This window comes from Psammomys obesus, unplaced genomic scaffold (genome assembly GCF_907164565.1).
Source record: "Psammomys obesus unplaced genomic scaffold, mPsaObe1.curated_primary_1811, whole genome shotgun sequence".
NCBI lineage: Eukaryota > Metazoa > Chordata > Mammalia > Rodentia > Muridae > Psammomys > Psammomys obesus.
In genome coordinates, this window is record NW_026596244.1 from 7936795 (window position 1) to 7959922 (window position 23128).

General features: G+C 44.6%; 1 protein-coding gene across 3 annotated transcripts in view; it reads right to left on the reverse strand.

Moving 5' to 3' along the window:
• Window positions 1–23128, reverse strand: part of Fnip2 (folliculin interacting protein 2) — a 105536-nt gene that overhangs the window by 67777 nt on the left and 14631 nt on the right. For 2 of the 3 annotated variants that reach the window (XM_055596625.1, XM_055596624.1), the window contains exon 1: window positions 4233–4696. The exons of the other annotated variant lie outside the window; for it this stretch is intronic. In XM_055596625.1, coding sequence (XP_055452600.1) covers window positions 4233–4408 — 176 coding nt within the window. In that variant the 5' untranslated portion in view covers window positions 4409–4696. Of the gene's footprint in view, window positions 1–4232; window positions 4697–23128 lie in introns of those variants that run through there. 3 annotated transcript variants of the gene reach the window in all.

The window sequence follows — 23128 nt, forward strand, 5'->3', positions numbered from 1 at the left end:
TGCTGCCTTTGCCACCTTAGAGCCTCTGTCTTTAAATCTGCAGCTGGTTTTGCATCCCCTACTCAGTAACCCTCTCCACCACAGTGCACTAAAGGAAGCCTGTCAGGCTGCTTCAAACAATCTAAGGGCTTCCTTTGTAAAGGTCTTCGCCCATTGACACCTCCCCCACCATGCTGCTGGTCCTAGTGTGGGTTGGTTTTGGTGCTGGGATGGACCCAGGGCGCAGCCCAGGCACTGCACTGATCTACCTGAGCTCCTCCCAGCCCCCACCCTATAAGGTCGTTTTCTCCTGAACTCCAACTTGCAGATCTGAAGCTGCAAAGGGCAATTGGCTCTGAAGTGTTTCTTTCAGTTCCGCTTCCCTCCAGTGACAAGGCAAGGCCAGGCCAGCTCTCTTCTGACATTTGAGACAGAGTATGTTTCTTATATACAGCTGGCAAACATTCCCAAGATTCCTCAGGAACAATTCTATGGCCTTCATTTTTTTTTTTTTTTCAGGAAAATATGAACAACAAAAAAATCAGCAGCAGCTTTGCTACAATCTACATTTTAAGAAAGAGGTTAGAAACAACTATTTGAAAACGATGCCACATAGCCAGCATGCTGCAAAATTACCAGATTCCAACTGAGTTTTAAGTTTTAAGCCTACCTTTATTGGCAAACCATTTAAGACACAGATTTCGTTGCTACGGATTCTGTCATTGTAGAAACAAAGGAACATGGAAGTGCAGATACAGATGACAAGTTCTACCTGTGAGACAGCAAAAGCGCCTTTCTGCTTTTCGCTGTCATCTGTACTGGCAGTCACTGGGCCAACGCTACTTGACTATTGTACTTACTGGATTTTTTCCTTTTTTGCATACAGTTGGAAAATCAGGAGGGGGCAAAAGTAAGTAAATAAAAAGGCTCAGCTTTATCAACATGCTCTACTAAGACCTGAAACGTAAAAGCAAAAAGTGAGTTGGACATTTCTCTGACTACCACATGACTTGAGCAAACAGAAAGCAGTAAGCAGTTTGGGGCCAGATCCCAACTGTGCAAGCTACTGTCAATAATTTACAACTAGCCTTGGGGTTAGCCAGGGACCTAAAATGAATTCTGGAAACCAGCACAATACTAAAAGTGACAAATATATGGCTAAACATATGTATGTTTCCTTCTATTTATTTCTGTCGGTGTGGCTCTCAAGTATCACACACGTGCACAGGACCTCCTCTTGGTGGTCAGAGGACAGTTTATGGGTGTCAGTTCTCTCCTCCCGCTGCGAGTGCTACAGACTGAGCTCAGGTTGCCCGGATTCACACAAGCACCTTCATCTGCGGGGCCATCTCACCAGCCCTCACATGCATTTCTAAGACTGTAGGAAGGGGAAGAGGGTGGAGGAGACAACCGGTCTGACCTGAAATGAATTCCAATGAACTTCAAACACACATCTTCCCACACATCTTCCTAGACACCTCTGGAGCCAGCCCAAGCTGCCCCTGAAAGAAACAAACTTGGCCGCTGAGTCAGCCATGGAGACAGAAGACAACACATGTGTGCTCACTGTGCATGTCAGGGTCAGCAAGTGCCAAATGAAACAACTAAAGCAGCTCAACACTGATGACACCAAAGTCAGACCAGTGGATAAAGAGAAGACATATGTTCAACTGGCTCCTGATTATGATGTTGGATGTTGGCAATAGAGGTGGATCAAACGAGTCCAGCTGGATAATTCTAAATGCACTTACGTTTTTAACAGAAAGTCACCACTGCACAAAACTCAAATACAGAAAATAAACCTGCAAGCCTCAGCAATAAAAACAACAATCTAAACTAAAGGGGTGGGGGGATCAGTTGCAAAGTGTCCTATTACATTTAAAGTAGCATCTAGGTGAAAACTATTGAAATCATACCAAAATAGCAAGTTTATTCAAAGTTTGAAAAGCACTGGCTTGCACAAAGTTTTTTTTTTTTTTTTTTACAAAGTTTTAAATAAATTGGCATAATCAAAGTTATTATTTTATGGGGATGACCACCCCAAATAACAATCTGGAGATCTGGAATTTGAGAACAACAAAAACAGAAGACAGTATATCCTAATGCTACAGCTTAGAACCTCCAGGGAAGACTTTTTTTTGTGAGTTTTTGTAAAATATTTTATTTTTATTAATTACAGTTTATTCCGTTTGTATCCCATCTGTAGTTCCTCCCTCTTCCCCTCCAACCCCATCCTCCCTCCCTCTTCTCCACCCATGCCCCTCCCCCAGTCACTGATAAGAGGAGGAGGACCTCCCCTTCCATCTGATCCTAGTCCATCAGGTCTTATCAGGACTGGCTGCATTGTCGTCCTCTGTGGCCTGTAAGGCTGCACGCCCATGAGGGGGAGGTGATCAAAGCCTACCCTATAGCTTGGCAGTAAGACTGGGAGTCAGAAAGCCAAGGTCAAGCCTGTAGTTCCAGCTCCCAGAGGCTTAGCTTCACTACCCTCTACCATTCAACTCTTCCTGCTTGCTAGGAGACAGAGAACACACGTACAAAAGTGACATCCTTACAGTTCTCTAATGTTCTGCAGCATTCATTACCCACAAACTGGACCTTAAGGCTGAACAAATCGCATGTGAACCAACACCTGGGAAATGGGTTCCAACTCTCCAATGTATCGGGCTTTTATCCTGAAGTCGGCTACTTGCCATTTTATTAAGACAAAGATTTTTGCATGACAGAAACTATATTCTAGCTGAGGGTGGTAGTACACGCTGGTAAGCCTGGCCTGGGCCACACAGCGAGACCTGCCTCAAACATGCATCTTGATTTCTTTTAACTACATCAATAAATATACTCATGGGATAAACAGTTTGTGAAACTTGATGATTTTGAGAAATTTTATTTTTTTGTAAAGATTTAGTTTTATTTTACCTGGATATATGTGAGCCATGGTGTGTGTATGTACACCATGTTCCTACAACAATGCAGGAGAAGGTGCTGGGTCCTCTGAAACTCAAGTTAAAAGACAGTCCTGAGCCACAGTGTGGGTGCTCAGAACCCAACCAGGTCCTCTGCAAGAGCAGCAGGTGCTATTAACCACCTAGCCAGCAACCCAGCCCAAGAAATCTTCAATTAAAATTAAGTCAATTTAGAAACTTTTTTTTACATTAATCATAAGAATTAGAACTTTTATCTTTGGCTTTCAACACAAGATTTTGGAATGATGGGGCTGGAGACATGGCTCAGAGGTTAACAGCACTGGCTGCTCTTCCAGAAGACCCTGGTTCGGTTCCCAGTACCCCCATGGCAACTCACAATTGGCTGTAACTCCAGTTCTAGGGGATCTGACACCCTCACATGGACCAGTTTGTTTAATAAAATGATTTAAAAAAAAAAAAGATTTTGGAATGAAAAGCAATTTTCAAAGAGTTTGGGCTTTTTTTTTTTTTTTTTTTTTTTTTTTGATACACAGTAAAAATCTTACAAAAAGTTTCAATTAAGTTTTACTACTAGAAAAATTAATCCTTCCAAAGTAGATAAAGGGCTGGAGAGATGGATCTTCCGGAGGACCTGGGTTCAATTCCTAGAACCCACATAGTGGCTCATGACCATCTGTAATTGGTTCCAGAGGATCTGACATTGTCTTCTGGCCTCCACAGGCAACAGGCATATAAGGGGTGCGCACACACACACACATGCAGGCAAAACACTCATACATGAAAATAAGTAAGAGAGAAACAGATGAAGTAACCAGAAAGGATATAAAGAGAGCAGGTCTGACTGCGCTCCTTATGGATAAACTCACTACTCAAGTTAGCTGGTCATAACACATTCTTCTTGTGAAAGGCGTTTCTCAGAGAAAAGCCAGGTTCTCCTCAGAAGCCTGCCTCAGCACGCACATACCTGGCCCCCACAAAGCAGAACTCACGTCCTTGCCCCATCTTCTGGTACTCAGATCTTTAACTATAAACGCAAACAGCTCTGCCCAGGGTTCCAGACAAGGACACTGCCATTTCTTACAAGTTGGCTCTAGCAGAAGTAATGAAAACATAAAAGGGTAAAATGGTAACAGACTCTTAAGAGCCACTTAGGATACATGTGCCTACATCTTTTCTACAAAGGAAAGGACGTGTTTCTACATGCTATCAATAGCCGCACTTCTCCTATGTAAAGCATTCCTGAAAGCACAACTCAAATCAATAAAACTTCCCAGAGTCCCATGAGGCTAGTACTCCCCAGACTGAAACAGAACTAAAAGTTCAAACCTGTGGTTGAGCACTGCGGAATTCGTGCCCCTTCCTTCTCTGGCACATTTTGGAATCTTTGCTTGTACAAGTGTCTTGAAAATCCTTCCAGCGCCAGAAATGGCATCAGTTCCACATCTGGCTGACTCCTGTGGGCCTACTGGCCAGCTTGTAGTTTTTGCTGTACCACCACACATCTCCTGAGGGGCACAGATGGTCCTCAGTTGATACTGACCATCAGTGTGGACTAGATCACTCTGGAACTTCCTTCCTTCTCTGCAGAGTACTCCACAGTGACCAGCAGCAGCAGTTCCAGTGTAAAGATCATTTCACTCCCTGCACAGCACGTGAGACAAGCTACTAACTTCCTCTTTTAGGAGCTTAAAGGAAAGGGACATTCATTCGGCATGTAAATGAAGCCCAGGATGAATCCTGGGAGTGATGTGCTCCCGGTCCACCCACAACAGGGCAGGCGGGTACAGATCTCTCCAGGCCTGTACTCCAGTGCAGCAACAGGTCCAGCAGCTGAAACTGACTCACGAGGCTGCATCCCGGGCTGGGGTTATGCAGCCGTCCCTTCACTAGTCACGAGCCCGGCTCACGTGGCTCTGGGTAAACCTTCAGCGGCGAGGTTGCTCTGACACTGGCCACGCCAGCCACGCTCTTAACGGTTCTCATGTGAGGAAGTGTCAGCTGACAGGCGCTACTCCACAACCCTTGCGAAACTCTGTCCATAGCCAGTGCAGGATGGCTACTCACAGTAGTCAAATGTAGATCTTAATCTGCGGAAGGGAAACCCAGTAGGGGCACATTCTTGCCATCACAAGTGTGTGGGGGTGGGGAGGGAAGCTAAGAGACCACGGATAATTGAGAGCCTCCTGACTCTTGCAACGAATCCCTGGGAGTCAGGCTGAGAAGCCTTCATCACCAGCTCCCTAGAACAACTCTGGCTTCTGATGTCAACAAAGTTCACCTGGATGTGAGAATGCTATGAGATAAATTTGAGCCTGGGGTCCATGGAGAAAATGTTTTCTTTTTAGAATAGAAACTATAGGTTTTCAAAACACAGGTCAAGTCTAAAGACAAAAAACAGGGTGGCATCAAGTCCTTTTTCCTGCAATTAGGCTGAAGAAAATAGTTCTGGGTCCATCCCTGAGGTCTGGTGAGCCCTTGGCTGGCTCTGCAGTCTTCATCTGATACAGGTGGTAACATTTCACCCCACTAACGTAAGAAAAACTAACGACACCAGGTACAGACCTCGGCTGCCTTAAGCCACTTTATATACTACACGTAAGACAGGAAACTCCCTAAAATGGATGAATAACAATAATAAAAAGATTCCCAAGTAATCAAGATTGCAACACCTATGACAAAAATTGGTCCTCTCTGTGGCAATCGTTAAACTGATGGTATCGAGATAGGCCCAGATGAAGAGAGAATGAATTCCTTTTTCCAGGAAAGGGCTTAAAGTTTGACTACAGGCCACAATTTGGTCATGGGTTCTTTTTCCCTTTGAGCTATCTAAATAACTTTCTTTCTTTCTTTTTTTTTTTTTAAAAAAAAAAAAAAAAAAAAAAAAAAACAGAGACTATCCAAATATTGTTAAAAACAGAGACTATCCAAATATTGTTAAAAATAGTTCCAGTTTAAGGGACAGCATCTTGGGGCACAAATGGCCTACTAAGGGCCAAACCAGTATCTCTCAATCATCTGGTGTTCAGACTAAACTGACTGGAGAAATGAAAGGGCAGACTCAGGACTCATAGGACAATGGTTTAAAAATGGCACAGATCCTGAATTCTACACAGCAGAAGTACTAGTGGAATGCACCTCACTTTTTGTATATATATAATACACTTTTTTTTGTGTGTATATATATATATATAAAATGAATTTGGGGGTTGATTTGGTAGAACATTAGTCTAGCATGCCTGAGGCTTGACATTCAATCCCCAGCACCTCATAGACTGGTAAGCCACAGCAACTCTCACCACCGGGCAGGAAGAGACAGTCTGACCCAGCCTGAGGTACATGAGATTCTGTCTTTAAAATAATAATAATAATAATAATAATAATATATGATATTTTGGCTTAAAACTTCAATCTATAACAGATATTTAACTAGGACCTAAGGAACGATCATAAAACTCTTTTTTTTTTTTAAGGGGAAGGGTGCTAAGACAGAACCCAAGGGCTTTATACATGCTGGGCAAGTGTCCCACCACTGAGCTATACCACCAGCTGTCATGAAATTCTTTTTCAAAATGTATAATACACATACTTAGTAGTTTAGCCACAAAACTGATACCAGTTTTCAAAGTAATTCCAGATGTCATAAACACACATATTTTACCCCTTACTTAAGTAATATATATAACAACTTAAACAGAAATAACAGACAAAAAAGGCAAGGATGAATAGGGATCTGACTGCATCTAGATGGGATTCTCGTAAACAGAAAGCAAACAAATGGTGCACCCAAGAATCACTTCCTTAAACAGAGACTACCTTCCCCAGGGGAATCTTCCTGATGACCCAAGCCTTGTTCTCCAGTTCTTCTAAACAACTAGGCACACTTTTAATACCCACTGCATGCTTACTTTTCTATAATATGTGTGCTTTAGGGTGTTTAATAGACTATAAATTCTTAGCAGATAAAAACTGGGTCTTTTTTGAACCACTGAGATATTGTACATCTGGTCGCTGTCCAGTAAATAAGCACTCCCTATTTGCATTGACGCTGTGACACAAATCTTCCTGCAGCAAGCACTATGCCTCTGTGAGCATGTGATGTCCAGTTCCAGGGGATGGGGACTTGAACGTCATACTGTACACCTTCCCCCGGCTATAAAGTTCCAACAGAGGCTTCGAGATCTTGTGGTCACTCCAGTCAATGAGTCTCACATCCTACCTTACAGTAAAGGACATTGAAACTTGCAAAAATTTGAAAGTGACATTTCCTATTACTATGTTCCTTAAGCTTTAATTCTATAGTTCAAAATCTGATAAATACAAAATAAAATACAAAACCACACTATCATACTTACCTTTGAAGCCTCTTTTGTACCCCAAGTTGCCTTAAATTTAATTAAGTTTTCAAATGTATCACCACAACCATTTTTCTGAGACCTGCGAGCACGCGAAGGGTAGACAAAGGGAAGAAAAGGTCTATTAAGATCCTCTGATCCCTCCTCTGCTCTGTTCATATTAAATCATCTTTCTCCTGAAACAGAATCATCCACTTCCATGGATACTCACACTGTAACACATTATCATGCTGGATACCCTCGCCTGGTATACTAAAACACCTGTTAAAATTCTCACTGTAGCCCTAGTCATGGTGGACCCGTCTGTTTTCCTCACAGAGGTCACCCACACATCACAGAAGCAGAGTCACCTAAGGCTCTGTTTCAGGAAATCACCTGCGGTCAATGACTAACCCCACAGCCCAGCTGCAGGTCAGTGCACTGCCTGGAGCCTTTCCGCGGCTGGGTCACATGGCACAGCAAACTTCAGGAGGTGGGAGGCAGGGCCAGAGAGCATGGCGCTACGATGGAGCCCTACAAGATCTGGTGGTAGGGTTGAAACCAGGACCTCACAACTGCTAGATACGCACTCTACCCCTGAACACAGCTCCAGCCTCTCGCTTGGTTACGCTGCTGTTGCACTGTTTCCAGTCACAAATCTGAAATGGTCCTACAGAACAGCAAGTTTCTATCAATGAACAGCTCTCACTTAGATAGTATTTCATGTGCCTGCTGCCTGTGATAAGAATCTCTGATTACCCACAACTCTCCAAAACCTTTCAGGACATAGCAACAGGACCAGCTCCACTCTAAGACTAGACACCTGGGGAACGGGAGTTTCTGTAAGTGATGTGGAATAAGGAGAATTAAAGGCAGGATAGCTTCAAGTTAAGTGCTGGTGCATTTTTGTGTCTCTTTAACCTCACACTGCATAAGGAGAAGCCGTGCTCACAGTACATAATGAAAAGCCAACTCAAAAGCCACAACTAAGAAATGGGTTACAGAAGAAAAAAGTAAAACCTGGCCCAGCTCATGCCAGGTACTCACATCTAATAAACCTATTTAAGCAATCCTCTGCCAATTCACATTATCTTCACAAGAAACAAAACCGCAGGACACAGTATCACATCCAACCTTCACTGTGCATTCCCCTTCTTTTCCATCTCCAGACAACTGATGGCATAGCTGTGATTTTTCAAAATGTGGTGTCCAAGAGAGGACACCAGAGTATTAACAGGTGTTGCTTCTTGATCTCACAAACGGAGATTAAGCACTGAGCAAATAAAAGAGGTAGTTTTCTCTCTATAATAATTCAGAATGAAGTGTATTAGAATTTAAAGAGGCAATGCTAGGTGTGGTGGCATCTGCAATCCTAGCACCTGAAAGGTGAGTGGCAGGAGGATCACAAAGTCAGGGTCGTGGGCTGTCTCCATGGCTCAGTCAGTACAGTGCTTGCTGAGTAAGCATGCGCACCTGAGCTCCATCCCCAGCACCCTCACAAAAGCCAGGCATGCAATATATGTCTGCAACCTCAGGACTAAGGAAGCAGGCAGCAAGGTCCTGAGCTGTGCTGGCCAGCCATGCTGGGAGAATGAATAAAGTGTGTTCAACAGCAGACACCCCCAAAATAAGGTAGAAAGTGACTGAGAAAGACATCTAAAGTTGACCTCTGGCCTCTAAAAGCACACACACACACACACACACACACACACACACACACACACACACAGTTCAAGGTCATCTGTGGCTACAAAGCAAGTATGTATGATGCCAGCAAGCATCTGAGTTACATAAACCCTGTCTCAAGAGAAAACAAAACAAAACACTCATATCCCAAGCCTGTAATCCCAGCACTCCAGAGGTAGTATAAGCATGAAGATAAAAAGTTCAAGGTCATCCTCAATTACAAAGCAAGTTTGAGGCCAGCAAGGGGTACAAGAGACCCTGTTGAGAAAGAAAGAGACAGACAGGGAATGAAGGGGAAAGGAGGAGAGGGGAGGGGAGAGAAGAGGAGTTAGCTCTCATTAGACTACTAAGGTAGTTCACAGTACCTAGCAACTCAAAAGCGACCCATCCTCACAACACTAATTTGGTATGTATGTAATAAAAAAAATACTGCTGTCTATCTGTGCCCCAACACACCCGATACTATCTCGACTCATCAGAAAAGTATGACAGTCAGGAAATGTGGCAATCTATACAAACCCAGTTGGACTACTGAGATAATAGCTAGCTACATTCACTGAGTGCTTATTTTGTATGCCGGGAATTGTTCTCTGGGCTTCTCTCAATCGAAGGAAGTGGGTAGTGGTAATTAATATCGACTCTTAACAGACAGGGAGAAGCAAACACAGGAAAGGCAAAGAATAGCTGGGCATGGTTATGCGCACCTGTAGTCACAGCTACCCAAGACACTGGCAGGAGGAGGGCAAGTGTAAGGCCCACCTGTTCTACATAGTGAGTTCAAGGCCAACCTAAGCAACTTACTGAGATCTTGCTTCAAAAACTAAAATTGCAATGAGTATGGACTATGTAGCTAGGGCTAGCCCACTTGCCTGGGATGTACGGTTTCCAATACCATGGGAAAAAAGAGGGGATAGAGGGTGGCAAGAGGGAAAGGGAAGAAAGGGTGAGAGACTGGGAGGGAACAAAGAAGAGCAGAGAAAGGTGTGAAAGGGAAAGAAGGGGAGAGAGAAGAAATGAAGGAGAGAAGGAAGAAAGGAAAAAAAGAAGGAAGGAAGGTAGCAGGAAGGGAGGGACAGAGGGACAGTGGCCAGGCCATGACTTAAGTACAGGCACCCTTGCTCCTGAGTAAGCACTAGGCTCCCTCTGCTCCCTCACACTGTTCTGTCAGGAGGTACCCAGCTAGGCGTGGCCATCTGTGCACACCATCAGATATAATTCTTTTTCTACCATCTTGAAGCCTTTGCCACTTAGACTGTTTGGATTCTAAGTTGGCACTGAGGACAAGGCCTCAGCCCCAGTCATGTGCTCTGTGGCTGACTAAGTCCCTTGTCAGACACTTTGCCATGAACCCTGCTCCACTCACCTGTAAACATTCCCTGCGCAGGAGCCAAGCACAGCACGGACTGCCTGCTGTGCTGCCACTTGACATGCCCAGCCTGGCATTCAGAGAGGCGCTTAGGGTGCAGGATCGTCGCTGCTCTTCAGCAAGCACATTCTTGTTCATATTCTCTCTACCACCTTTTCTCTCCCCGGCCCACTGCAAACGAAGTGAGCTTAAGCGTACACTAAAATCAGCTGCTTTTCCTATTTTGACTTCAATAAAGCACACTTAGGACTTTTAGGACTTTTTTTCCTAGTTTGAAGCATGCCTCATGCTCAGCTCTATGCAGCTCTGGGGTCATTCCCCATTGTAACATTTTTTAAGTTACATGGAAATCAATGATGATCTATGGTTCCTGAAGCTGTGCCTGGTGTATGTGCCTGGGAGTCTAGTGTGGAAGGATAAGGGAGAAAGATTGCAAGTTCAGGTCCAGCCTGAGCTACATAATAAGCTCACAGCCAGTTTGGGCTATCTGGTCAATTCAAGGACAGCCTGGGCCACACAGCTACCTGGAGAGACCCTGTCTCCTAAAGCAAACAGAAAAGATGCTCTACTGTTCCTCACTAGAATCTAGGTTATTTTCTAGCCCCATCTCTGTACTCTGAAGAGCAGCCAACAAAGGCCCTCAGTAGCTAAAGGACCAGTGTGTCTTCACAGAAACCCATGACACAAAAGAGCTCTTCAACTACAACATTAAATAAAAAGAGCAAGACTCAAAGTTGTGTTCACACTTTGATACTGCATGCATTCTTAAATGAAGAAAAACTAAAATAGAAGTAATGATCAGAATGTCATAAAGGAGCCTCACTGAGGCTACTTTTCTTGATTATTTATTGTGTGTGTGTGACTGCGGGTGTGGGGGAGGAGCATGTGTAGAGGTCGGAGGAAACTTGCCAGAGCTGGTCCTCTCCTTCCACCATGTGGGTTCCAAGCACCACACTCCGGTCCTGAGGCTTAGTGGCAAGTATCTGAACCCTTGAGCCATCTGACTATCTTGGGAAATTTTTAAACTATTTACACCACTTAAAAAAAAAATGTTATTCAAAAACGTTACCTGAGGAGGACGACCCTGCCTGCTGACAACACAGAGATGAGGGGAGGGGAGACAGCTGCAGGGGTTCCCCCTGACATGTGAAACAGTATCCCTGAAAAGAGCTGTGATAAAGCTGTTCTCATACTTGATAAAAAAGAAAAAAAAAAAAAAAAAGGCACCAAGTGAGTGTCAAGGAACCCAAGAGGCACTGAGAAAAATAACTAGCCCTTCTTGCAAGCATCAGGATAGACTTTCAATTTGTTTTTGTTTGTTTTTGTTGTTGTCCTATAAAGTGCAGTATCAGGGACTTCAAACCGTAGAAAGAAACTACAGTCTTTTCTTATGTATAGCTTTGCAGACTCGGCTGGGTTAAGTTAATGCCAGCCGTACTCATTTTAAAATTATCAAGAGTTAGGTGCCTACAGAGACAGCTCGGTGGTTCAGAGCACTTGTTCTTGCAGAGGATCCACGTGCAGGCACACACCATCCGCAATTCCAGCTTCAGGGGATGCAATGGTGCATGTACAGACATACATCTGAGCAAAACATTCATACACACAAAATAAATATATAAAAAGGAAGATTATCAACCATTGGAAAACACTGGCAACAAATATTACATAACTTTTAAAGTTTAACTTTGGTGTCCGCAGGTTGTCACCAGATTTGGGCCTCAGCAAAGGCATCCAGAGTCCAGTCCTGTTTAGAAAGCTGGAAGCTGAGCTACTGTCGGGTTGTGGCCATCAGTCTGGAATCATCACAGGGCTCTCGTTTCCCGAAAGCCATGTGAGCAGGACACAGTTACGAGTAGAGGTATTCTCGAGAGCATTTGTAGAAATTCTTCCTGTGTTCTGCGTAGGCAAGGATGACTCTGAATTTCTGATGTGTATGCCTCCACCTCCAAGGAAGACAGGGATGTGCCGGATGGTCAATAGTACCATGTTCCTACCAGAGCCTTATCGTTTGGGGAAACATGTTTGCAAATGCACACAAAGGAAATGGTACAGAGCCCCACCACCTCTTGTTTGCGTGTAAAGCTCTGACACACGTAACTTCTGCACCGATACTTTGCAACATGCAGCTCGTTACTGAGCAGTACTGGCTCTATATGGCCAGGGTCATAAGACATGGAGAAGGACCGAGAAGCACTCACATGCTCTAACCACAGCTAAGCTTTAGCCACATGGGATCAGCAAGGGGGCCCTCTGCGGGAAGCCTTTTTTTTTTCCACAACCCCCTGCACTTCCTCATATGCCTTGTGCTACACACACCTGTTCCACCTTAGATTGGTTTCTGAGTCTCCCTTAAAAAAGAGACTGTGAAAAGGCCTCTCTTCCATTTTTAACTTTGGGGCAAGGGTTGGCACCCAGGGTCTTGCTGGTGTTAGGCCAGAGCTCTACTACCAGATTCTGAGACTGTGTGTTTTGTTCAGTGCTTGTTTTCCTTCTGGCTTTTGGAGACTCATTTATCCCAGACTGGCCTTGAGACTGCTATGCAGCCGAGGATGACCTGAATTGCTGATCCTCCTGGATCCTTAGCATCCCAGATGCTAAGCATGCCACAGTGCCTAACTAATATACATTAAGTTTTGGTATAGGGACTCACTATATAGTCCAGATTGGCTATATAAGACCCTATCTCAAAACCAAATAAATAAACAAACAAATATTTGTTAAGAGACAGCTTCTGTCTTCTTTCCATTTTAGATAGATGAGCAACAACCATGATTTATAACATAATAGAGCTAAAATTAAAAGCTTCCCCATAACAAATGCATCACTAATTAAGAAAGATTCAACATTTTTTAAGTTGTAATAGAAAAAAAAGGCTATACTGCTACTTAACAATGTGTAGAAATCAATTTATGAGAAGGGAAAGCAAGGAAAAGGATGTTGAACTGTGTGAATCAGCAGACACAGCTCTCTGAGTAAGTACCTCATGGTAAGCCTGAGTACCAGGAACTCAGGAGACACTAGAGCAGGCAGGGGGGTGGGGGGGGGGGAGATTCACTGTCAGCTGGGTTCCTGCTGGCCACACCAGAAACAGAGCACTGGGCTGGAAGGACAGCTACACCTAGTTTTGGCCCAGTTACTCACTGTCCATGTGACTCAGGAAAACTACTCAGATGCTGAGTCTTGGGCTCCTCAGCTGTGACTCTACCCATCTCTAAGGGCTTTGAAATGTTACATGTGAGCAGCTGAGAAACCCTCTGGAAACCTATGTGGCTCCAGACAAATGGGACAAATTTGTCTGTGCGCACAAGTCCCAGACTACTAGCTGTTTGGTGTGTTGACAGCTCAGAGACAACAACGTTGGATTCATACAACACAAAGCCAAGAGAAACAACCAGCCACAATATCTGGCAAATGAATTTACTAAAATCAGTCACCTCCTCACTTCAATTCCAACCTCTCAAAATGCAGCCAGTTCTCGGGAGCCTCTGAGAAGTTACAGAATCTAAAATAGACTCAGCCATGTCTACAGAGAACAGTAAACTTCAGAACAAATCAATACAAGTTAGAAAATAATAACTATGAAATAATTAGCTTACAAGTTAATTGTCTCTTCCACTGGCAAAGGCCCCTTTCAACCTCCTCTACCCCACCACACCACATGCAAGCACGCCAATCTCTCTTTCTAAAACACCTTCCATGTAACTTTCCCAGCCTCACTTTGTAAGCTCACACACAAACAAGCCAAAGTCTTATTCTGAAAGATTCTCCAACATCCTCCACAGGACGAATGGACCTGGAAAGATTTGATTCTTAGAGTTCAGAACTGCCTCGCTATGACCAGGCCTCAACTATCTTAGAAGATGGTGTACCTCTGAAGATAGTTAAAGTCTTTTCTTGCCCGGGGTCATTATTTAGGCAAGAATATTTGACAGTGCACAACTTCCATAAAGGAGTGTGAATGTGGTGTCCGCTGCCAGCAAGTCTTGGATCTCTCCCTTTCCATCAGCATTCGTGCTCTGGATGGCATTATGAAGTATGAATCTCTTTCATCTCACCACATGGCAGGGTGCTAGGATGTCCCTTTTGAATTCCTGAGCTAGGTTAGGAACTTCTAAGAACATGGACTACGTCTGTAGTTTTTAGACCAGATAAGCCTCAGCAATCCTCCCACGTCAGCCTCTGGAGTCCAGGGATTACAGCATGTCACCATACCTGAATGGTTTACAGGCCATCTCCATTCAGACTAGACACTTTTTAAGTACCACCAACCAACCGCATGTGGCCACTGTACTGAGCCAGGCAGCACTAGTCGGACCCTCGTACAATGATGGTGAGTGATTTTGCCTCTGTTCCACTTCCAGATTCCAGCACTGAGACCAGAAGGAAAAGAAAACATGAGGTCCAATCCTTGGCGAGCGGCAAAGTTTTTGGTGGCTGAAATGCAGGGTCCAAAGTTATCAGTGACTGTTGGGAGGAAGCTGCCTGTTTCCCCAACCCCTACGCAAACAGAACTGAGAGGATTCGTTACCTCTATTTGCTGGACCGTCTTCCCATTCACCAGACTCAAATGCCGTAAGAATGAAAATCACACGACACGGGAACTGAAAACCTGAGCCACGAGATGACAACCCTGTAAAGTGAATATCGTCCCAGCCTGTGCAGGGATGGGATCTGCCCACACACGGCACGCAGCGCTGACTTGAGGTGAACAGGTGAGCCGACAAGGATTACACGGTCAGGACCTAGGAGTGGAGACTTTCTGTTCCTGTGTTAACTGTAGCTCCCGGAAAGCACATCACGTCTCACTTCACAGCCTCCTGTTAGAGTCTAGCACAGCCCCTGGAATGCAGACGGCATTCAAAAACACTGCTTAGCAAGAACTATATCCACACTTAGCCCTGCCTCCTCTCCGGGAGGAAAGTTTCTAGGTGAAAAAAAAAAAAAAAAAAAAACACCAGATAAATCCTATCTCTGGGCCTCACGGTCTCTCTTCTCTAAAAGGGCAGTGCTCTGTCAGTGCCCCCGATTCCACCACCTTTTACCTAGTTTCACATCTTCTGTGTATGGGATGAACTGTAGAGAATGAGGAGGATAAACTGCTGACAATCCACACTGACAGTCTGCCCAAGGAGGCCTTACAATCCATGAGTTTATGGAGAAAAAAACAACAGAGAAAAAATCCCAGTATTTCAACAGTGGTTGATTCTAAGTAGTCTCTGCATTCCAAATACACTAACATACAAACTGTTGAGAGAGAGAGAGAGGAACACACCTGGCTGATACACTGAGTTCCATCCCCTGGACCCACATGGTAGAAGTAGAGAACCAATTTCCACAAGTTATCCTGAGACTTACATACACACACAACATAAAACTTAAGTAACATTTGGAACGTTTGTGGAGACTAAAAACAAAAAGGTTATAGAGGGAACTAGAAGCAACACTGTCGGCGCTTAGGAGAAAGCGCCATTCCTCACCTTATTTACCTTCTCCTCCACCTTCCTCTCCACACCCTCAACCGTCATTCTCTAGGACTAGGCTTCCAGAAAAGTGCAAATTCTAATCATGATTTAGGTATGGAAAATCATACATAGAGAGCTGGCGCATGCCTACCATCTCAGCATTCAGAGACGCAGGACGATGAGGAATTCCAGGCCATTCTTGACTTCAAAGTAAATTCAAGGACAGCTTGGGCTATATGAGGCTCTTGTCTCAAAAGCAAAGTAAGAAGTTAAGGAAAAATTTTAAATCAAGGACTCTACTGAACAAAGAGAACCAAACTGCTTGGCAATCCTATGCTGAGTGCTTCTCTAAAACCTGTACCGTCACTGTGGTGTGCCAGTCCGCTCCCATTACACTCCTTGACAGAGTAATGGGGAATAAAAAGTGCAGGGCGGCACACCCCGACTTCCAGCCCTGGAATACAACTTGTCAGTCCGCGGCTGAATGAAAAATGACTGTAGAAATGAGAGCAACAGGCCCTAGGCACTGGAATATCTCTTCCCAAAAGCCATCTTCCCTGTCCTTTTCTTACCTTGTCTGCAAGGAGAGGAAACCCTCATTGCTGATGGGCCTTTCTTGCCCCACACTCAGAAGGAAGGCTAGAGTATCTGAACAGACAGGCCTTGCTTAGGGTCCTACCCATCTATTAGCCTTAGATCAAACCTTTCCAATCACACTTCAGCACTGTGCCCAAGTTTCCTTCATGTCCATGCAGTAAAATTTCCACAACAGCCTCAAAGAACGAGTCTGAAAGAGCTTCCAGAAACATGAACACATGGAGTTTTTCAGAGGATAGCACGTTCCAAAAGGATGCCATGGCTTCCACCTGCTTCCTTGAGGATTGTGAATGACTCAAGCCCATTAATGAGACCTGCAGAGAGGCTTGTGGGACTCCCAGTGTACAGCTGGAGGGCCGGAACCATAGGTGAAAGAAGCCACATGGACTGGCATCTGCAGGGAGGAGTCTCCCACCCTCAGCCTGTGGGTGCTACCTCCCATGGGTATCTGGGCAGCCAGAGTCAAAACTGAACTGGACCTAAACACCACCGCTGCAGAACGAATTGCCTACCTGCTTCATTTGTGGTAAGGAACCCCCCATAGGTCAAAAATGTCTATGTTATGAGAACAGAGGAGGAGAAACTGAGTTTGAAAATAAGTTGTTTTTCCCAGCAAAGGCAAGTCTATTTCTATGCTTCACCTTCTAGATCAAAGTGCATATCAGAAGCATAATAAAAGGTAGTGATAGTTCCTGGCTATTACCACAGAAGCCATTATCCTCATGCTGAGGAAACGCTCCTCAGGAAGTAAGAGCTGCTGTGCACACACATACAGAACGTGGATTTGGACGAGGAGGGTAGGGTAGTCGACTGTCATATTCAGTTTTCAGTCAGTTTCTGCTTTTCACGGCTGTTGCTGTGATAGATAGAACACTGAACAAAACCAACTTGGGGGAAGAAAAGGCAATTTGGCTTACTTGTTCCAGTACCTCACTGAGGGACATCTAGGCAAAGACCAAAGAGGAATGTTCCTTACTGGTTTGCTCTCTATATCTTGTTCAGTGACCTTTTGTTATACGGCCTACACATGCACAGACCCACTGGCCTAGGAATGGCACCACGCACAATGGTCTGTGGAACCACATACATCAATTATCAACCAAGGAAATATCCCACAGACATGCCTATGGGCTAATCTGATGGAGGCGATTCGTTGACTGAGGCTGACAACCAAGAACAGCCATCACACTGCTGTGCCTGGAAAAGCTGCTTGACTCTTCAGCATTTGATGGCTGTTCTCGTTCTTCCAGGGTACCTCTAACAGCTTCAGAGTGACAATAGCAGGTCCACAGCAGACTCTTAATAGAGTCCTCTGCCGGGCCGTACCCCCACTTCACCTTGAACACCTCCCCCAGCCAGGACTAAGCTGTTCTCCACCATCCCTGAAGCTGATAAATACTTTCCCACTTCCAGCCAAAAGCCACTCATTCACCTGTGGCGGAAGCTTTTCCTGTCGCATTGTTTTCACTCCTGACTAAAGATGAGTATCTAAGGTGAAGAGGCCAAGCGGCTTGGCCCACCACACTGTGGCCACAGCACACATGATTACTAATGAAAACTGAATGCCAGGAAATCCTGAGAGTTTGGTCCAGACAGAGGGCAGATTAGAGGCAGACCGTAATCACTATCAGCTTACTGTTCTCCTGAGTGCAGGCTGTTGCCAGGGAAGCCATGTTTGCTCAAGGAAAGCTGTGATTGCTCTCTCCCTGCTTCCTGCCCACCATGGAGAAGCTACTCCTCAGGCTCCCCTCGCCGCCATGCTTCACGAAGCACCTGTGGCCAAATAACTATGGCCTGACCCACTCAAAACAAACCTTCCCTACCTTAAATTGTTTTTAGAAAGAAAGTGGCCACAGTGGCACAAAGGTACCTAATGTGGCAACTTCTTAAAAAAACAAAAACTACCATGGGTTGGGGTGGGAGGTTAGTGGGATGGCCTATCTGACAAAGCCAGCTTTGGCCAAACCTGAGGTTTGAGCCTGGGAACTCCTATCATTGCAGGTGAGCTCAAACCAACTATCAGAGCTGTCCTCTGGGCAGGGTGCGGTGGCACATGCCTGCGATCAGGGAGGCAGAGGCAGGCAGATCACTGTGAATTTGAGGCTAGCCCAGTCTACAAAGCAAGTCCAGAACAGCCAAGGCTACACAGAGAAACTCTGTCTCAAAAAAACTAAAAGAAAGAAGAGAAAAGAAAAAAGCATTGTCCTCTGACCTCCATGAGCACCACAGCATGTGTATACCACACACACAGGATGTATACCAAAATAAAGAAATTATATAATTTAAATGTGTTAAATAATTTCTTTTGGTTTCTGGATTTTAAAGAAGATTGATTTATTTGTTTATTTATTTATTTATTTAATTTTGTGAGGGTTTTGCCTACATATATGAATGCGCACTGTGTGCACACCTGGTGCCTTCAGAGGCCAGTGAGGACGTCAGATTCTCAGGAAATGGAATTACAGATGGTTGTGCACTACCATGTGGGTGCCAGAACTAAACCCAAGTCTTGTGCATGAGCAGCCACTGCTCTTAATAGCCGAGCTATCTCTCCAGCCTGTTTTCCTTGTGTTGTTTCTTTGTTTTGTTTTGTTTTTAGTTTTTTCAGCCAAGGGCTTGTTCCTTGGCCCTGGTTAGCCCAGACATCACTATGTAGACCAGGCTGGCCTCAGACTTGCAGCCATCCTTCTGCATCTGCCTCTTACACTGGGGATTACATGCATGTGGCACCACACATGGTCAAGTACTCGGCTTTGGAGTTAAAAAAAAATGCAGAAACTCTTCAAGAGCCTGCCCATAAGTAAGTGGCCACTTCTTCCAGAGAAGGATAAAATGTACCACACAATCATATGTTACAACTCCAGGAGCTTCTCTGAAGACACTTGGGTGGAACTAGAAGACAAATGATCTTCTCCATCATCTACTAAAATTACCCACCAAAAGCCCCAAGCAAAGATCAAAGGGCCTTTGGGGGGGGGGGGTGTGCGGCTGGCAAAATGCCTCTTGTTTGAGCTTGAGGGCCTGAATTTGGATCCCTGGCACAGTGGCATGCATCTGTAACCTACACCTGTTGGGAGCAGGGGATGGAGCCTGCTGTCGGTGAGATTTCCAGGTTCAGAGACAGATCCTGACTCCTAACCACCCCAGTTCGTAAAGGTATGATCAGCAATGAGAGTTAGTAGGCCTGGTGGAGTATTCTCGTAATCAAGGTGCCCTGGAGGCTGAGGCTGGAAGGACATTAGTCCAAGACCAACCTAGGCTACATAGAACATTACAAAAATAGAAGGTAGGGAGAAGGCAAGTCCCAAGCAAAGACCTTTCAGAAAGAGAAAAGTCAACACAGTGTGAAGGGCTGAGATAAGCTCGCTGTGACAGGAGGAGAGGGAGAGAAGTGAGACAGCCAGCCATGTGAAGGAGGCTGGGTTTGACTCTGAGAGTCACCGAAGTGTCTGAGCCCATCAATGCCAGAAAAAAGCAAATGTCGAATGAAAACAACACAAAAGTGCATGCATTAATGGCATGCAGGTGATGGCAATGGCCTAAAATCTAGAATCTGAGATGGGGAAGCAAGAGGACCAGGAGTTGAACACCAATCTAAGTTACCTAGTGAGTTCAAGGCCAGGCAGAGCTACCAAAGATCCTGTCATAAAACAAAGTAACAGTCTTCAACAAGTACAGAATGGGGGTTAGGGAATAGGTAGAGGGAACATTTTCCATACCCACAAGACTACAAACTATCCAGGAGAGATCCAGCTACCACCACAGCCACCCAGTTCCTGTCCCACCTGACAAATACAGATGCTGTTCTGTCAAACATGGAGTCAAACTAGATCAATGTATCAATTTTGGATTCTTTAATTAAAAATTAAAAAAAAAACTTCTTTATTTGTATTTCTATGAGTGTTTATTTGCTGGATATCTGTGCACTATAATATGCATGCAGTGCGCTCTGAGACCAGAAGAGGGCATTAGATCCCAAAACCTGGAGTTTACAGATAGCTTTGAGCCATCAGGTAGTGCCAAGAATCAAACCCAGGTCGTCTGGAAGAGCACCATCATTCTTAACCACTGAACCAAAGGACCACACAGAAACCAGAAACACAAAACTGGTAAGAGAAAACATTTGAGGATATAGGTAGAGGCTAGAAATTTGTGAATGGGACCTCAGGATCACAGGAAAGAGTCCCCCAAATTGACCAACAGAATTACACTAAATTAAAAGGCTTCAGCAGACAAGGGAAGCTATCAATGCAATGAACATCCTACAGAATAGCAGAAAATCTTTATCAGCTATACTTTACATGGGGGGGTTAAAATCGAGAATACATAAAGAACTACAAAAAAATACCCCCCCAAAAAGCCAGAAGAACCGGACAATAAGTGCAACTGAGCTGAACAGTTTGAAAAAGACACTTCTGTAAATTTTGCTTTCCAAAGTACTTGTACTGACTTTAACTTTACAACCTTTAAAGATATTTTTGTTTTTAAAATTTGCTTACAAAGTAACAGGATTCCATAATGTGCATAAAATTGCATTTGGAAAATTCCCTACTCTTCCTTCCCCTTTCCCTGTTGTACCTCTCACTCACAGCAGCCCCCACTTTCACTTTCTTATGTAGTCTTCCCCACACCCTCACAAATGTCTCAACATCAGATTATATACATATATACAAATGTCTCAAAAAAAAAAAAAAGAAAAGAAAAGAAAAGAAAAAAAGTTTGATAGCCACGCACTGGCGCACACCTGTAATCCCAGCACTTGGGGCAGCAGAGGCAGGTGGATCCCTGAGGCCCGCCTGGACTACAAAGCATATCCAGGACAGCCAAGGCTACACAAAAATCCCTGTTTGGGGGGAAAGAAAAAAAGGCTTAGACTTTTAGACTTATTAACTGCCACATAAAAATAAATAAAATACTACGTTCACAAGTTGAGAGGGACCAGCATCCCGTTTGAAGCAATCAGCAAAGACAACTACAGGTGGCACTTGACCCGAGTTTAGAAAAACAATTTTAACAAAGTAACTAGGGGGAGGGGAAGTCAGAAAAAGAAAGGTTTCAAAGATTTAAAGATGAATTCTGGTACTCCAGCAAATACTAGCTAATATTTCTCTGACACTTTAACTTCATTCATTATTACTTGGGAGTATGCATCTTCACCTCAATACAAGTCACATGAAACCAAATTTACTTATTCCATCTTTAAAATCATTTCTCCTAAGTTCTTACTTCTATTAATTATTTACCATTCTCCGAGGTTCCTCGGGCTCAAAACCCTGCTGCTACTTTAAATATCGCTACTTGGTTTTATTATCTCTCATGCATATAATTCCCTCTTCCTCACTTCACATCCTTCCATCTGTTCCAAACAGACAGCAATGGGAGTGCAACAGCCTTAAACAATGCTAAACTCTGATGCAAAGCTCAGCCTTAAACTGGACCAAGCTTTCAAACCACACGGGGCCAGAAGAAGCCCAGCCACAAGGAGTTATGCCACTCAGAGCCAAAGGAGGTGAGCGAATAGCCTCCTCCCATTCCTGGGGGCAGGGGAGACGTGTGGATGTGTGCAAATCTACTTTCCCAAATGTCCAGATCCCAAGGCCCCATGTCCAACACTGTTTTGTTTATTTTAGGGATTCACTGAAGCTAGGCTGTCCTAGAACTCATTAAATGGCCTAGGCTAACCTTGAACTTTCATTCCTTTCTGCCTCAGCCTCCCAAATGCTGAGATTACAAGTGTATAGCCCTGTGTCCTGCTCTGGCTATTTTTTTAAATGGGCATAAGACAAAGTTTTTTTTGTTCATGGATAATTGTATGGTCCTCACTACTGATATTTCTGGGATAAAGCTCTGAAGGCAAACAGTGAGGGGGCTGGAGAGGTGGTTCAGTGGTTAAGAACTCTAAACGCTCTCCCAGAGGATCCGAGTTCGGTTCCCAGCACCCACATGGCAGCTGACCACCACCTGTGACTTCAGTCCCAGGGAATCCAGTGCCCTCTTCTGCCCTCAATGGGCACTGTATGCCCAGACAAACATCCAGGCAAACACTAATACATGTAAAACAAGGGGGAAAAAATCTAAAAAGGAAAAAAAAAATGGTGAGCTAGAGACTGAGTACCTTTCACATAAAGGCTTCTAGAATAATCAAAGGCTGGCGGTAAAATTCGAGCAAGGCCCTGGGTTCAATCCGCTCCCACACCCAAATCAGAAGAGAACGACACATCATGACAGTACTTCACCCACAATGAAACTGCCTACTGCAATCTGCTGAGTGGAACAACAGTTTTGATGAGTGGTAACCTTGATACAATTTGGCATGGACCCTCTGGTCCATGTTCTGCAGCTCCTTCCTGTGAGTCTACACACTTCCTCCTGGAGACCAGGGAAGCTTACCACTTAGGAATACCTCGAACCTTACCAGGCTCTAAAGTCCAGAAATCCTGGAAGACTCACAAGGCCTGAGGTCGTAGGAACAGTCAGTGCTGGGGAGAGGACTCCTGTGGAGCAGCCTGTGAGTTGGGGCCACAGGTTTCAGGCACCCTCACTCTGAGGCTCATGGGCTTTCCGGTGGCGCAGCTGCCCTGAGTCATTCATGCTTCTGTAAGTAACGCCTGTAAGCTCAGGGGTTGGCCAAGTCGGACGTGGGTGGAATCATTTCTTCGGTCTGTCCTTGGCGCCTTCTCAGGAGTAAACAGCTATTTACTCACAGCCCCTCAGGAAAGGCCCACAAAATGCCACGACAGCATACAAGAAGGCCAAGCCAAGCTCACTGCACCCCAC